Source organism: Ranitomeya variabilis, chromosome 4, assembly GCF_051348905.1.
Source record: "Ranitomeya variabilis isolate aRanVar5 chromosome 4, aRanVar5.hap1, whole genome shotgun sequence".
Classification (NCBI taxonomy): domain Eukaryota; kingdom Metazoa; phylum Chordata; class Amphibia; order Anura; family Dendrobatidae; genus Ranitomeya; species Ranitomeya variabilis.
Window position 1 is genome coordinate 453,176,621 of NC_135235.1, and position 15,772 is coordinate 453,192,392.

Genomic DNA, 15,772 nt, shown 5'->3' on the forward strand with positions numbered 1-15,772 from the left:
CGCTGGATCTCCCGCAGACATCGCTGAGTCGGCGTGTGTGACGCGGATTCAGCAATGTCTTCACTGGTAACCAGAGTAAACATCGGGTTACTAAGCGCAGGGCCGCGCTTAGTAACCCGATATTTACCCTGGTTACCAGTGTAAATGTAAAAAAAAAAAACCACTACATACTTACATTCCGATGTCTGTCGCGTCCCCCGGCGTTCTGCTTCCCTGCACTGTGTCAGCGCCGGCCGGCCGTAAAGCAGGGCACAGCGGTGACGTCACCACTCTGCTTTACGGCCGGGGCTTACACAGTGCAGGGAAGCGGACGCCAGGGAACGCGACAGACACCGGAATGTAAGTATGTAGTGTTTGGTTTTTTTTACATTTACACTGGTAACCAGGGTAAACATCGGGTTACTAAGCGCAGCCCTGCGCTTAGTAACCCGATGTTTACCCTGGTTACCCGGGGACTTCGGCATAGTTGGTCGCTGGAGAGCGGTCTGTGTGACAGCTCTCCAGCGACCACACAGCGACGCTGCAGCGATCGGCATCGTTGTCTAGATCGCTGCAGCGTCGCTAAATGTGACGGTACCTTAAGAAACCCATAATGCAGTGAACAAAGAACAGATGTCCTTGGTGATCTGGAGCTTAGTAAAATGTATTTAAAGGGAACTTGCACCTTGATAAAGACTATTTACTTACAGATAAAGGGGTAATCTGCAGGTAAATAACCTTTAACCCCCATGAATCTGGCTTACAGGAATTCCGGTTACAGGGAGAAAATGAAGCTTTATTCCCCTTGAAGCCACTTGCTTTCTTTGGTCGGGACGGTTGCAGTCACTACTCACTATACAAAAAGAGCAGCTGTAATCACCCCTCTTCATTTTTATTGACTACTTTCTCTGCAGCCTTTGTGTGCAGCATTTGTTTTCAGAGCAGGCTGTCAATGAAAATGCCGAGGCATGATTACAGCGTGCTCCCTGTATAGTGAAGGGGGGACTGTAGCCACTCCCTGCTTTGTCATGATGACTAGAAGCAAGTGGCTGTCGAGATTTCTCCCTGGCTGTGAGCTTGCAGTAAGCCACTGTACAGGGTTTAAACACTATTTATCTGCAGATTACCACTATAGCTGCAGGTAAATATGGTTTCTCTCAATGACAGGTTACCATTAAGAATACTTTCAGCTGAGTAACATAACAGGCTCTGCTTGATTTACACATAGTCCACGATCCACTCATTATTTATCCGCCGTTACGAGGGTTGCTGTTGAGGTGGGCCTTTGGAATCCTGTAAGAATCCTGAAGGTCTCCGTGATTAATGGATGATGTTTTTATTCTTCCACCAGGTTCAAGAAGCTTCAATGTGCTTGTTACTCGTAAAACTGTACTATTTATATTTGTAAAAAACATATTTTTGTAAAAAACACTTTTACTTCATGGACAAGCTCAACTTAAAATGTCATCATCACTTGGTGCATAGGAGAAGCCATAGAAGGCATTGGAACAGCTGGAGCTCATATTATTCAGCTCAGGAGTACGACTCACGGAGTTAGGAACTGCTTCTTGTGTGAACTCTGGATCAAAGTGCCGAAGATCACCTGGACCAGCCTAAAAAGGTTAATGTGCAGAGAAGTTAGGATTTTCATCTCACACCAAACCTGTTTCATGATACAATCACATTAAGTTATATGGTTTATTAGATCAAACTCTAATGACTAAGAAATATTAGTTAGAACGGATCCATTTAGCTCTGTACACCAGTTAATAGTGTGACCATAAAAGATGTTCCTTAATGATTGTGTTGTGTCTGTAAAGAAGCTCTTTACAGCTTGTACACTACTTGGACAATTTTTTTCTCGTATCGCTCGCTTGGCCCCGTTAACATAATAAAGCCTACACTTACTTCCTGAGCCGGTGCGTTCTTGCGGAGTTGGCATTCGCTATTCTCGGGGCTCTCCAGCATTGTTGTGACACGTGATGCTGGCACTCATTTACTGGTGGCGTCCCTGTCTCCGACCTTCAGACGGTTTGAGCATAAAGAGGAAGTTCGAGATCAGCTGCAACCCCGACTTCCTCTGCATGTTAAAAATGTCCGAAGGCAAAGAAAGTGACGCTAGCGCTGAATAGGCACCGGCGTCACATGTCACAACACCACAGATAGCCCTGAGGAGAGTGAATGCCGATACCGTGGGAACGGCGCCAGCACGGGATGTGAGTATAGACTTTATTATATTTTTGGAGCCAAACATTTTGATCAAGAAAGGGTTATCCTGGTAGTGGATAACTCCTTTAAGGTAAATGTATCATTTACTGTGATGTGTGTAGAGGTCATTGTGCAGGCAGTGAGAGGTAAGCCCTGTCCACCACCTAATGTGGGTTCTCTGATATATACGAGGGTGACTCAACAATTTTCTGCATTCGGGTTATATTAAAACTTGTTTACCACAGTGCTTTCCGTACGATGTCACTATCTCTCCAGTCACGGCTATTCGAGTTTACCCGTGAGTCAGAGTCTTGGAGTCGGAGTCCATTTTGTTGGAGTTGGTATAAAATAGACCGACTCCTAAAACATATAATAAATTGGGTACAGTAGTACAATGCAGGATGAGATATAAAGGTTTTCATAAGAATTTGTGAAAGTTATGAAATGTCCTATACATGACTGTTCTGTTCCTGATCTAAGGATCTGGGCTTTTATTTGAGATGAATCTCTGCTGTGGAGTCGGAGTTGGAAGTCAGGGAAATTGAGGAGTCCATGGTTTGGCTTACCGACTCCACAGCCCTGCGTGTTACGTCAGGTGATTTATGACTATAGTGTGAGAAACAATATCTGCCCCACTTGTGATTTTCACAAAAGAAGGACAGCGTGCAGTGATTGTTTTTTTGTGGTCTGAGGAGGGTGTATGTCTGATAATGCCGATATTTATTGAAAACTTTGGGCTCAGTATGGAGATATTGTATTGCTACAAAGAAGTGTGTATTATGAATGGATGAAGACGTTCAAGGAAGCTGCTGTTGCATGACAATGCACGTTCACATGCCGCTGCTCATACTGTCGACATTCTCTAAAAATTTAATTCTGAGGGGTTAAAACATCCTCCCTATTGTCCTGATCTTGTGTGCACCTGTTTGGTCCTCCTTTGGAGGACGAACGTTCATATCTGATGAACAGATGAAGATGTCGGTGCATCTGTGGCTCGCACCTCAGCCTAAAAGAGAGAATACAATAACTTGTTGATATATAGGCAAAGGCCCTGATTCATACGCTAGTCTTAATGAGGGTCGTGAAAGAATAAGATGCACCAAATTCATTAAAGTGGATGTCCGGTACTTTAACATTGATATGTGTCTGATCGGTGGAGGTGCGACACCCCTGTCGATCAGCTGTTCCCGGTATCGACGGTGACAAGAGCTGCTCTGTTGCAGAGCGGCACAGCTACATTGGCTGTAGATTGGTCGCAGCTTAGCACAGCATAGCTGCCCCTATTCAAATGAATAGAGGGTGGATTTGCAGTACCTGGCTGTGGCCACTATTCCGTAGATGCAGCTCTGTAACTGAGCAAGTCTTGCTGCCGCTAATACAGGGAAAGGCTGATCGGCGGGGGTGTTGCACACCAATCAGACATTGATGACCTATCCTAAGGATAGGTCATCAATGTTAAAGTCTCGGACAACTCATTTAAGAGGCACACAAAACATAATTTAGCGCATCTTTGGTGTACGCCTGACCAAAAATGTTACTCCGGTCAGGAACTGGAGTAACATTTCTAGCACAAGAAGCACTGCCTATTTTGAAGAATTGGGCAGCATAGCCACACCCAATCTCGCCCCAGCTTTGCCCGTCGTGGTGGAGTTGCGCAAAAAATAAAAATTTTAAAATAGCAAAATGGTTGTACAATGTCCCATTACACACTAATTTTTGTGACTTCTGAAAGTTTTACAAAAACTAGAATAATCAATTTAATGAATCAAGACCAAAGTGTAACCAAGTGATTTCCGATAACAGAATGACTGATAAAAGTGATCTTTGCAGAACAAGGAGTCGCTGCCTATAAGGCTCAGTAGCCAAGGTGAAAACTGCAAGATTTCAGGAAGCTGCATTCCCTTGTATGATGCTTGTACACCTCTTCTTCATTAGGTTGGTTATAGTCAAAATGCGCTAGTTACTTACAACATTGGGGTTATAAGGTGGGGGAATCCTCTTATTATACAGGTCATCCCAATTAATATGACTGAAGAACACATGATTCTTGATTTCCAGCTGTAAAGCAGTAAGTGACATTGCGTTAGTATACAATAAAAATCTCACATTTCTTAACAACGCTTTTCTCACATTCATGCTGGCATAATCAACAGATGGCTTACTTTAATGTATAAATTATGCTAACAACAGCCTGATCCTTTTATGTAAATGAAGATGTAATGCAAGTCTGGTGAACATTGATTATATGTCGTCCTTCTGTTGTGGGTTCAAGGAGCTGACATTTATGATGATAATTCTCAGTGATACCTACGCTTGTTGAGATGTCTATCTGCAATCACAGCCCTTCGTACAACCTCCGCACATTGTTAGTTGTAATCTTCGTTGTGTATTAGAAAAGCGAAGATTCAGTTAATTACAGACATTTTCAGTCTTTGTGCCATTCTGAGAACTACATGCCACCAGAATTATTCAGTATCTCCTCATACAAAGCCGTAAATGACTAGAAGCCTTTGTGGTCCAGGTCTGCGATTATAATTTTCTATAAACCTTTACACTAATGTAAAACTTTCTAGGTTTGTATTGTAAAATTCAAGATGCAAAAACTATTAAATAATAACGGTAAATTACAAAATCAGTCTTGGCCCCAAGGCGGCAGTGCTGATCCTTGTGTAGTAGACCCTGTAGAATATCGCAGGTTGCAGTGGTTTTTCCTCCTGGTAGTTGCAGAGTCTGATTGAGGATATTATCATACATCTGTGACACATCCCGGCTATAAAATGGTGGCTGCACCAAAAAAGAGTAAATAAATGATGTCAGCGCTTATGTATAGGAACAAAACATGCATATATAAAAGCTTTGATTTGGAACTACTTGAAAGAATATATTAGTGAAAAGCATAATTAGTAGAGATGAGTGATTTAATTATATGCAAATAAATTCCTGTCGAATTTATGAAATTTACAGCTCCCTGAGAATTTGAACAATTTGCAATTCGATTTAAACAAATTGACAAAAATAATGCTCTGCACAATTTTACATGCTGCTGAAGTTTGCTTCAGCCAGAGAGCACTCACATGACCTCAGGGGTGGCTGCATGGACGTCCCAATTGGTATAGTGCAACCAATCAGGAGGTACTGCAGGCACTATAAAAGCTGAGACAGGGAGTGCAGCTGTAATTATAGAATGTTACGGGCTATAGAGAGGACCTGATTGCAAACCTCAGCTTTAGCATTACAAAAAGGCTAAGAATGTGGGAACAGCAGCTGCCCCACCCACCGGAGCAGTAGTACTAACAAACGCAGGTCACAATTGGCCTCCTTTGTCTCCAGCAAGCTTATTAGTTGTGAGGAAGGAAGGGTGCAATGGAATATATGGCACAGCACTCATCTCATTTCGGATCAGTGTTATGCAGAGGCCACTTTCTCAGATGCCATTTACATTGCAGACTTTCAATTTTGTCAATGAAACCCCTATCTGTTCTGCCTTTTAGTCACCTAACCAGAGCACTTCGAGGGCTGAGGGAGATACATTACAAAAACTTCTAGATGATTTATTGGATGAGATCAACAACCAAACTTGGTACCGGGATGAGATGGGGGACACAATTTCAAAGGCCTTTAACATTACTAAGATTTTGTTTGTGTTCAATACAATTTTAGGAGACCTCTTGTGTTATACAAGTCTTTTCAGGGCATTTGAAGGCTGTGCAGTATTACGATTTTACGATTTGCTGCAAATCGATTAGCTATTCATCAAATTTAAAAACAAATTCAATTAAGCTGGCAAAGTTGAATTTCAAAATATTTCCTCATCGCTACCCAAATTGCAATAATAACACTATAGTAGGAGATTACCATTTATTCAGTTTCACAAAAAAAGTTGTGTACTTTTGACAACCACATTCTGGAGAGTATAAAACTGAAGGGTTGGCCATAGAAGACCTACTATATCAATGAGTTAGATGAACTGTCCTCTTATTCCTGTGACTGCTGGTTAAGTGATCACATCTTTCACAATAACTGCATACGGGAACTATATAGCGGCACCGCTGCGTAATACTACCAAACAATGCATAGTAAAACAGTTTGCATAAGGCCGCAACATAGAGATACATGTAGACTAAACCTGGGCAAACTACAGGCCACATCCGGCCTTCTGACTGTTCCAGTCCGGACCGAGACAGCCGAAGGGCTGAAACAGTGGCCGATGGGCTGCCCCATGCTTTCACCCTCCTGACAATCCACTGCCATCAGCTGTCACACGCTATCTGCATCCAGTAAATATATTGGTGGAGGAAGAAGCCACCGACTCCCTCTTCCACCAATAAGCGTGTCACGACTATGTCAGCTGTGCACTGCGGAGAGTCAGTGCATTGGAGATGGGAACTGGAGCGAGGCGAGTATATGTTGCTTTTTTTCATGTGTATGAGATGTTTGTATATTCAGTGGGGAAAATGAGTGTTTAATACACTACCGATTTTGCAAGTTTTCCCACCTACAGAGAATGGAGAGGTCTGTAATTTTTATCGTAGGTACACTTCAGCTATGAGAGAGAATCTAAAAATAAAAAAAAAACAGAAAATCACATTGTATGATTTTTAAATGGTTAAATTGCATTTTATTGCACGAAATATGTGTTTAATCACCTGCCAACCAGCAAGAGTTCTACCTCTCACAGACCTGTTCGTTTTTCTTTAAGAAGCCCTCCTACTCTGCAGTCATTGCCTGTATTTATTGCACCTGTTTGAACTTACCTATATACAAGACACCTGTCCACACAATCAGTCACACTCCAACCTCTCCACCATGGCCAAGACTAAAAAGCTATCTAAGGACACCAGGGATAATATTGTAGACCTGCGCAAGGCTGAGATGGGCTACAAGATATTAGGCAAGCAGCTTGGTGAGTAGGCAAAAACTATTGGAACAATTATTAGAAAATAGAAGAAACACAAGATCTTCCTCAGTCTTCGGGACCATGCAAGATCTTGCCTCATGGGGTAAGGATGATTTTGATACAGGTCAGGAATTCGCCCAGAATAGGACCTGGTCAATGACCTGAAGAGAGCTGGGACCATAATCTCAAACATTACTGGTAGTAACACACTACACCATCATGGATTAAAATCCTGCAGGGCACGTAAGGTACCCCTGCTCACGCCAGCACATGTTCAGGCTTGTTTGAAGTATGCCAATGACCATCTGGATAATCCAGAGGAGACATGGGAGAAGGTCATGTGTTCAGATGAGATCAAAATGGAACTCGCCTTGTTTGGAAGAAGAAGAAGGAGGAGTACAACCATAAAAAAAAGTCACAACCATGAAGCATGGTGGGGGAAACATCATACTTTGGGGGTGCTTTTCTGCAAAGGGGACAGGACGACTGCACCACATTGAAGGGAAGATGGATGGGGTTCATGTATCGTGAGATTTTGGCCAACAACCTCCTTCCCTCAGTAAGTGCATTAAAGATGGGTCTTCCTGCATGACAATGTTCCAAAACACACAGCCAGGGCAACTAAGGAGTGGCTCCGTAAGGGCAGAGACAGACTGCCGTATTTCTCTTGCGAGAATCACACTGCACGGACTGGCCTGGCACCTCTCCTGACCTGAGCAAGACAGTCTGATGTATTTCTATGCAGCTGTCAAGCTCAGGTCAGGAGAGCCTACAGTGTGATTCTCGCACAAGAAATACGGCAGTCTGTCTCTGCCCTAAGAAGCATTTCAAGGTCTTGGAGTGGCCTGGCCAGTCTCCAGACCTGAACCCCATAAAAAATCTTTGGAGGGAGCTGAAACTCAATGCTGCACAGCAATAGCCCTGTAACCTGAAAGATCTAGAGAAGATCTGTATGTAGTAGTGGGCCAAAATCCCTGCCGCACTGTGTACAAACTTGGTCAAGAACCATATGAAACAGCTGACCTCTGTAATTTCAAACAAAGGTTTCAATACTAAATATTAATTTCTGTTTATCTATTGTATCAAATACTTATTTCATGCAATTAAATTCAAATTAATTATGTAAAAATCATACAATGTGATTTTCTGGATTTTTTTTATGATTCTGTCTCTCACAATTGAAGTGTACCTATAATAAAAATTACAGATCCCTCCATTCTTTGTAGGTCGGAAAACTTGCAAAATTGGCATTGTATTAAGTACTTATTATCCCCACTGTATATAGCACGCTATGGTGAAGCTCATAGGGTATATGGCATGCAATGTGGGGCTCATTCTGTACATAAGAGGCTATGTGGGACTTATTCTGTACATAAGAACCATAGAATGGTAGAGTTGGAAGGGACCTCCTGGGTCATCTGGTCCAACCCCCTGCTCAATGCAGGATTCACTAAATCATCCCAGACAGATGTCTGTCCAGCCTCTGTTTGAAGACTTCCATTGAAGGAGAACTTACCACCTCTCGAGTCAGCCTGTTCCACTCATTGATCACCCTCACTGTCAATAGTTTTTTTCTAATATCTAATCTGTGTCTCCTCCCATTCAGTTTCATCCCATTGCTTCTAGTCTTTCCTTGTGCAAATGAGAATAGAGATGATCCTTCTACAATGTGACAGCCCTTGAGATATTTGTAGACAGCTATTAAATCTCCTCTCAGTCTTCTTTTTTGCAAGCTAAACATTTCCAAATCCTGTAACCATTCCTCATAGAACATGGTTTGCAGACCGGTCACCATTCTGGTCGCTCTTCTCTGAACTTGCTCCAGTTTGTTGATGTCTTTTTTAAAATGTGGTGCCCAAAACTGGACACAGTATTCCACATGAGGTCTGACCAAAGAGGAGTAGAGGCTAATAACGACTTCACATGATCTAGACTGTATGCTTCTGTTAATACATCCCGGAATTGCATTTGCCTTTTTTGCTGCAGCATCACACTGTTGACTCATGTTCAGTTTATGATCTATTAGTATACCCAAGTCTTTTTCACATGTGCTGTTGCTTAGCCCTATTACTCTTGAGAGTCTATGTGGAGCTCATGCTCTACATTACAAGCTATGGGAGGGATCATACTGTAGTTAGGAGGCTATGTGAGGCTCATACTATACATGGGAGGCTATGTGGGGGCTCATGCTGCATATAGGAGGCTATGTGAGAGCTCATCTATTTATATAATTGCCTTGTAATTTTTTGACTTCCTGTTCTGTCCAGATGTCACCGTATCCCAGAATTCCAAGTGGAAGAAGTTCACCGACCGCCATATTGGGACACCCAAGTCATGTTGGCTCAATATGGAAACCGATGCTGGTGCCAACCTATTGCGCGGTACCACCAGCGGAACACCGTCGCACCATACACACACACTCTATATGCCGTACGTACCACCCACACACACTCACACTTACACCCACACAGTTACACTCATATTCACACACACACACACGCAGCCTCTTGCTCGGTACCACCAGCAGATCAGCCAAATGATTCACTGACTGCTTCCATCTCTGTACAGTAGGAGTGCATGTGCAGTTTTAATGTGATCATCGCTATCTGTCTACACAAAGATGGCAGCGGTCTGATTTACTGCTCTTGCGTGAATTATGCGCATGTGCAATAAATCATTCGGCTATTCCCGGCGACAGATGCGCGAAGTGTCTACAGGCAGAGGAACCCGGTCACATTAAGGGGGTTTTCCCACGAATTAAAGTTCATTTTAAAAATTGACTGTCTGACCGTGTACGGAGCATACCACATCTCCTGGGCAGGGGAGGAAGCAAAAGACAATACTGACATTACAGCAGGGGATCACAGTGGATTCATTTTGTAAGGTAAAATATTTCACTGACTGTTTTTAAAAAATATTTTACCTCACAAAATGTATCCTCTGCGATCTCCTGCTGTAATGTTAGTATTGTCTTTTGCTTCCTCCCCTGCCCAGGAGCTGTGGTACGTTTGATACACGGTCAGACACAGACAATTTTTAAAATGAACTTTTGTTCATGGGAAAACCCCTTTAAAAAGCAAATATCAATGCCAGCATGGCTCCTCATAAAAAGTATGCCAATGACAATGAAAGGAAAGCAGCAAGGGCACAAGGTCAAAGACAACAAAGGGCAAATGAGACTCTTGAAGAGCAACAGCATCGCTGGGACAAACACAATGCATATAAGTGTAGGGTCAAGCACATAAGTCCCCTGATGCAAAAGTCATTAGATTATCACAGGATGCCATTAGGCAACAACAGCGCCACATGCCTTCCTCTATCATGACATTACCGCCCTCCCGATGCGTTAGCATCGGGCCTCCATCTAGTACTGTATATATGGGGCTATGTGGGGGCTCATGCTGTATATAAAGGAGTTATATGGGGGCTCATACTATATATAGGCGGCTATGTGTGGGCTCATATGGTAAATAGGGGGCTGTGTGAGCACTGTGTACAGGGGGATGTCAGCATACATAATTCTGCTCAATATTAAGTGATACAATTAATATTAATATAAAATAATTATAGTTAATATATTAATATTGAGCAGATTTAATTTCAACCTATTGGTTCGGCCTCCACAACAGTCACGGTCTCTCATGTGGCATGTCGGGAAAATGAATCCCTCTCGCCTAATGTAGACTATTTCTCCCACAAAAACTTCCCTTTTTCCTGTGTAATACATTAATATGTTTGTATGCTTATGTTTTTATGTTTTTTTTATGTTTTCCCCATTCCCTAGTCTAGGCAACCTCCCACCTTGGCCTGTGATTAGGAGGCATCTTCCAAAATTGCTTCTGGCTTTATTGATTGAACCTCCCTGCTCTGTTCATTCCCAGGTTCCTATTTTAAATAGTCTGTGACCACAAAAGTCTTTTAGGAGCTTGGCCTCACAGTGGTCACTGAGACAGGAGGTGATATCATCACTTGATTGACAGATTAGGACAAAAGAATAAAAAGGGAAAATGAATGCAATCATGTTTAGTCAGTGATGTATCTGTTACATGAATCATATACTCTTTTTTCACTGAACCTACGCTTTAGGAAGAACTATGGCAAAGAAATACGTGAAGTGTGAACTAATGGGCGGACAGACGGAAAGGACAAGTTGTACGAAAAAGACACAACTATGACCTTTCCACTCAGTCCAGGATTTCTCAATGTGCCCCATCTCCTGTGCTGCTAGGCAGCTGCAAGCAAGCACCATACCATAATTTAGGGAAAGAGAAGTGGCAATGGAACAGGAGTCATAGAAAGAGTGAGATTTGCATAAAATGCTGGCCGTAATGTATTCTCTGCCAAATTTCAGATACTTGCCAGTCCATAAAGCATCTCATATAGGACTGCACCCAGACACCACCAGTCTACTGTGCGATCATATGGCTGTTTTCTTAGAACTTCTGGTGCCAGATACTTAAAAAAAAAAAAAAGAAAAAAAGTTATAAATGTAAGAAATTTTACACCACTACCACAAGTCTTCACTGCTCAAGTAATTTGATTTTGTGTCATTGTGTTAAATGAGAAACAACTATCTTGTCATAAAAAATGAATATGAGTAAATACCTCCGGTGTTCCGCAGAAAGTACTGGTGGTCTCTTCTGGTTCCATCCCCTCTTTACAGAGTCCAAAATCAGTCAGCACCACGTGGCCCTGAGTGTAGAGAAGAGAAGTTAGTCTATGAGTCTCAGCTTAGTCAACTGCAGGCCATATACAAGGCTAGAATTAATGTTTTGTTTTGTGTATCAGATATCACATATTCCCACTTTTTTTGTCCCCTACCTGGCTGTCAAGAAGGATGTTTTCTGGCTTTAAATCTCTGAATAAAAAAAGGAAACAGCCATTGGGTTACAGTGGAAATAATTTACAAGAATAATATGCACCATATGTTCTACATCCCATTCTTTCAAACGCGAATGCAAGTGTATGCCTGTACAATTTTATACATCTGTCTTCATGTATATTATTAATTTACGATCCATTAGAATTTATCAATTTAGATCAGTTAGATCAGTTTAGGCTATAAACATTATGAATATAATTTACTATAATCAGATCAGTAATGACACCAGTAGTAATTAAATAGATAACAGTTGTGAGAGAAGGCAAAAGGACAATATTTAGTATCTGCTTTACGTAGATTACAGATATGGTGATAATGCAATTCACGGGGTTATGTAAACTGACATATAAACATAAAGCAGAACACAGGAATATTTCTCCAAATTTTTTTTTTTTTCCATTGGATGTCATACACGTACATCTGGCCAAATAAAGTTTCATTTTCACATCATATTACAGACCAAAATGTACACCATCAAATATGTAAATGAGGCATTATTAAATTCCCAGATTTCAATATTTATGAGGAGAAAAGAATGAATAGGCAGAAATGCGCCCAATATAAAAAAAAATAGTAAGTAGACTACATTCAGCTGAGCTTCAGGGCTTGAATAAAGGTTAAAGGGGTGGTCCACCACCTAACATGTCCTTTCTTAAATATCTATTTTTACACCCTAACCACTTTTCTGATTAGCTTTATTATATAATACCCTACATCTTTCCCTATCTAGCTAATCCCTAAATAAGTTTTTTTTACTCCACTTCCTGTGATGTTTCGTTTGAGAGGAGTGTCAAACGTTGTGTACACCCGGCTGGGGCTGCACTCACTATCCCGCAGCATCTTATCACCTCTCCTGGAATAGGACTTCATCAGTTAGCAGTTATTACAATTTCTTGCATCGCTGCCCTCTGAAGGTGTCTTGGATCCATGGTGATAAACGCTGTGGAAGAGGTGAGCACAGCTTCGGCACTCTGCTTCTATCTTCCTTCATCTTCTAACTGTTACACACCTGTCCTGGGTATCCCGGGCTCTGTTTCCTTCCCAAATGTCTGCTGCCCTATGCCATGCTGCACATCAGGTTTTTCAGGTTGCCTGGAGTGGATCAATTACATTATATATCTATTTAAGGCCAATTTAGACACAAACCTGGGATTGTGACTCTAGACCTCAATGCTTGGAATGTTCCACCTTCTGTGTGTACTGTGCTTTACTTGTTTTAATCCCTGTTGTTAAACAAGATGTCATCAGGGGGTAGAGATAAAAGCAGAGAGTGACACCAGCGCCACCTCCTGATGATGATCCATTTGAGGGCGGTGGATAAAGCTGCGGGGTGGTGCTCATGTAACGCACAGCTTCTATCACTGCCCCTGATGGCGATTCATTTGACAGTGGTGGTAGAGGCTGTGGGGTGACACTAGTGTCACTCACTGCTTCTATCTCTGCCCTCTGACGATGTCTTGTTTCACAGTTAGAGATAGATACAGGGAGCTGGTGCTGCGTTCACCTCTCCTATAGCATCAAACACCATGGATCCAGGACATCTTCAGAGGGTGGGTAAGCAAGAAACCGCAGTAACTGTAGGGCCATCCTATGATGACGTCCTGTTCCAGAAGGGGCGATAGACACTGTACGGAAGTGAGGGCAGCCTCCTGTGAGACTCCTCTCAAACAAAACGTCACAGGAAGTCAAGTAAAAAATACACATGTAGGGGATAGCTAGATAATGAGAAGTGTAGGGCATTTTATAATGAAGCTACTTACAAAAGTAATTACGGTGTAAAGATATATAAAAAGAACATTTTAGGTGCCAAACCAACCATTTCATTGAAGATTAGTTGAATGGCAATAATGAAAGAGGAAGCCAGTATGCTGCAGCCTTGATCCAGCCCTGATTACATGTGGCCTTATTTTACTGCTGTCACCCCAGCACTAAACAGCCGCCAATTATCTTCTCATTTGCTGATCAACAGTCATTTTATCGCCTGTTTACACATGCTGACCTTGCAAACTGAACGATTTGTAGTAATACAGTGTGTCCGTAAAGTCATGGTGCACTTTTGACAAGTCACGGGATCTATTTATAGTTTACATTTTGGCGCCCTTTCTCTGGCCCAATCATATCAGACCTGTTCATGAGGAGAGATAACAAGAACCAATCAAACAACACAAACTCATTTAAGCTGTTGCTGAGCCCCCAGTCAGATTAACCCCTGATAAACTGAACTCTGATTAATACACTGCCAGGTCTGTGACATCATGCAACCACAAGCTTATGCCAGCTGTGTGGTATTCCATGCCAGTCGAGATGTGGAGGGTACAAAGGAAAGTTCAGTGTCTTCTGTGGCTCCCTAAATTCGAATCGTGGCCAAAGTGCTATACGGGATAGCTACCTAAGGAGCCCTAAAAAAATCTGTGCGTGTGTGTGCTCGACAATTACACCTAAGCAAGACTACAGTTCATAAGGTGTTCAAGAAATGTCTCTGTTTTGCGGGCTACAAATTGCGGCTGTTGCGCGCTGTTAAACTGGAGGATAGACCCAAACGATGCACGCTTGCTACAGCTATGCTTCATGAGATCGACAATGATGCAAGATTTTTGCAGAAGATTGTGTTTAGCGATGAGGCGACCTTCCATATCTGTGGACATGTTCATCACCATAACGTCAGAATATGGGCTGCTGAACATCCTCATGTCTACGTTGAGTACGAACGTAACACCTCTAAAGTGAACGTGTGGTGTGGCCTGATGCATGATAAGGTGATAGGCCCATTTTTTTTCGGGAAGCAGTCTGTGACGGCAAACACGTATCTTGGCATGTTGGAATTGTATGCAGTGCCACAATTTCGAGAAGGTGTCATCTTTCAACAGGACGGCGCTCACCCAGACTACGCCACCATTGTTGGTGAGTTTCTGGATAGAACATTCCCCTGGTGGTGGATAGGCAGGGGTTCTGTCAAGCCATGGCCACCATGATCCCCTTAGACTTTTACTTTTGTAGTTATGTGAAGCAACATGTGTACATTGAACGTATCAACAACAATAATAACGAAAAACAGAAAATCACAGACATTATTCACTCTGTTACACCAGACGTCCTTACCCGTGTGTGGCAAGAACTTCACTATCGTTTGGATGTGTGTAAGGCAACAAATGGAGCCCACATCGAACTGCACTGAATAGGTATGAAACTGGGAGAGTTCTTCTTTTATTTGGAGCAGATTTCACATTTCTATCGTCTTTTGTTGCTTTCCAGTGACTGATCAAAAGTGCACCATGACTTTACGGACACACTGTAGTGAATTCAAATTTCACAAGATTCGATCATCTCTAGTCTTTATCTTGCTTCATGGAGAAGATAGCACCTATCAGATGCCTCTTTGGTAGGGCTGAGGAAATTATTATGGTATATGTATAAGTTACCTAGATTGTGCTTGACCTCAATCTTGCTTTAAATTTGAACTGCCATCTGAAGGCCCCTATGTGGCATTAATACTTCGTCTAGGATAGAATTGCAGAAGCAGTATGCCCCATTATGACAGTTCTTGCCATAATGTGAGAAAACCATCCCCCTATTACTCCAAGAATAATGTACAGTAAATTAAATTTAATGTGCCAATTAGGGGATAGTCTGGAAAGCTATATTATGTTTTTCTCTAATCAAATGCTATTACAGAATACATGTTACTGAAAAGGCTTGTTCATAAATTGTGTTTTTATGCAGAAAACTCAGTACCAGCAAAGTGAAGGAGATTTCAGAAATCTCAGTCACATGCTGCTTAATTTTCTCTTGCAGATTTCAACATTCAA

General features: G+C 42.1%; 1 protein-coding gene across 3 annotated transcripts in view; it reads right to left on the minus strand.

Moving 5' to 3' along the window:
- Nucleotides 1–1,296: 1,296 nt before the first annotated feature.
- Nucleotides 1,297–15,772, minus strand: part of SGK2 (serum/glucocorticoid regulated kinase 2) — a 51,988-nt gene continuing 37,512 nt past the window's right edge. For 2 of the 3 annotated variants that reach the window (XM_077251564.1, XM_077251565.1), the window contains exons 7-12: nucleotides 11,906–11,942; nucleotides 11,690–11,776; nucleotides 11,444–11,539; nucleotides 4,816–4,971; nucleotides 4,156–4,245; nucleotides 1,297–1,592 (exon numbers count right to left, since the gene is read on the minus strand). In XM_077251564.1, coding sequence (XP_077107679.1) covers nucleotides 1,431–1,592; nucleotides 4,156–4,245; nucleotides 4,816–4,971; nucleotides 11,444–11,539; nucleotides 11,690–11,776; nucleotides 11,906–11,942 — 628 coding nt within the window. In that variant the 3' untranslated portion in view covers nucleotides 1,297–1,430. Of the gene's footprint in view, nucleotides 1,593–3,109; nucleotides 3,194–4,155; nucleotides 4,246–4,815; nucleotides 4,972–11,443; nucleotides 11,540–11,689; nucleotides 11,777–11,905; nucleotides 11,943–15,772 lie in introns of all 3 variants that reach the window. The other variant, XM_077251566.1, reaches the window with a different exon arrangement.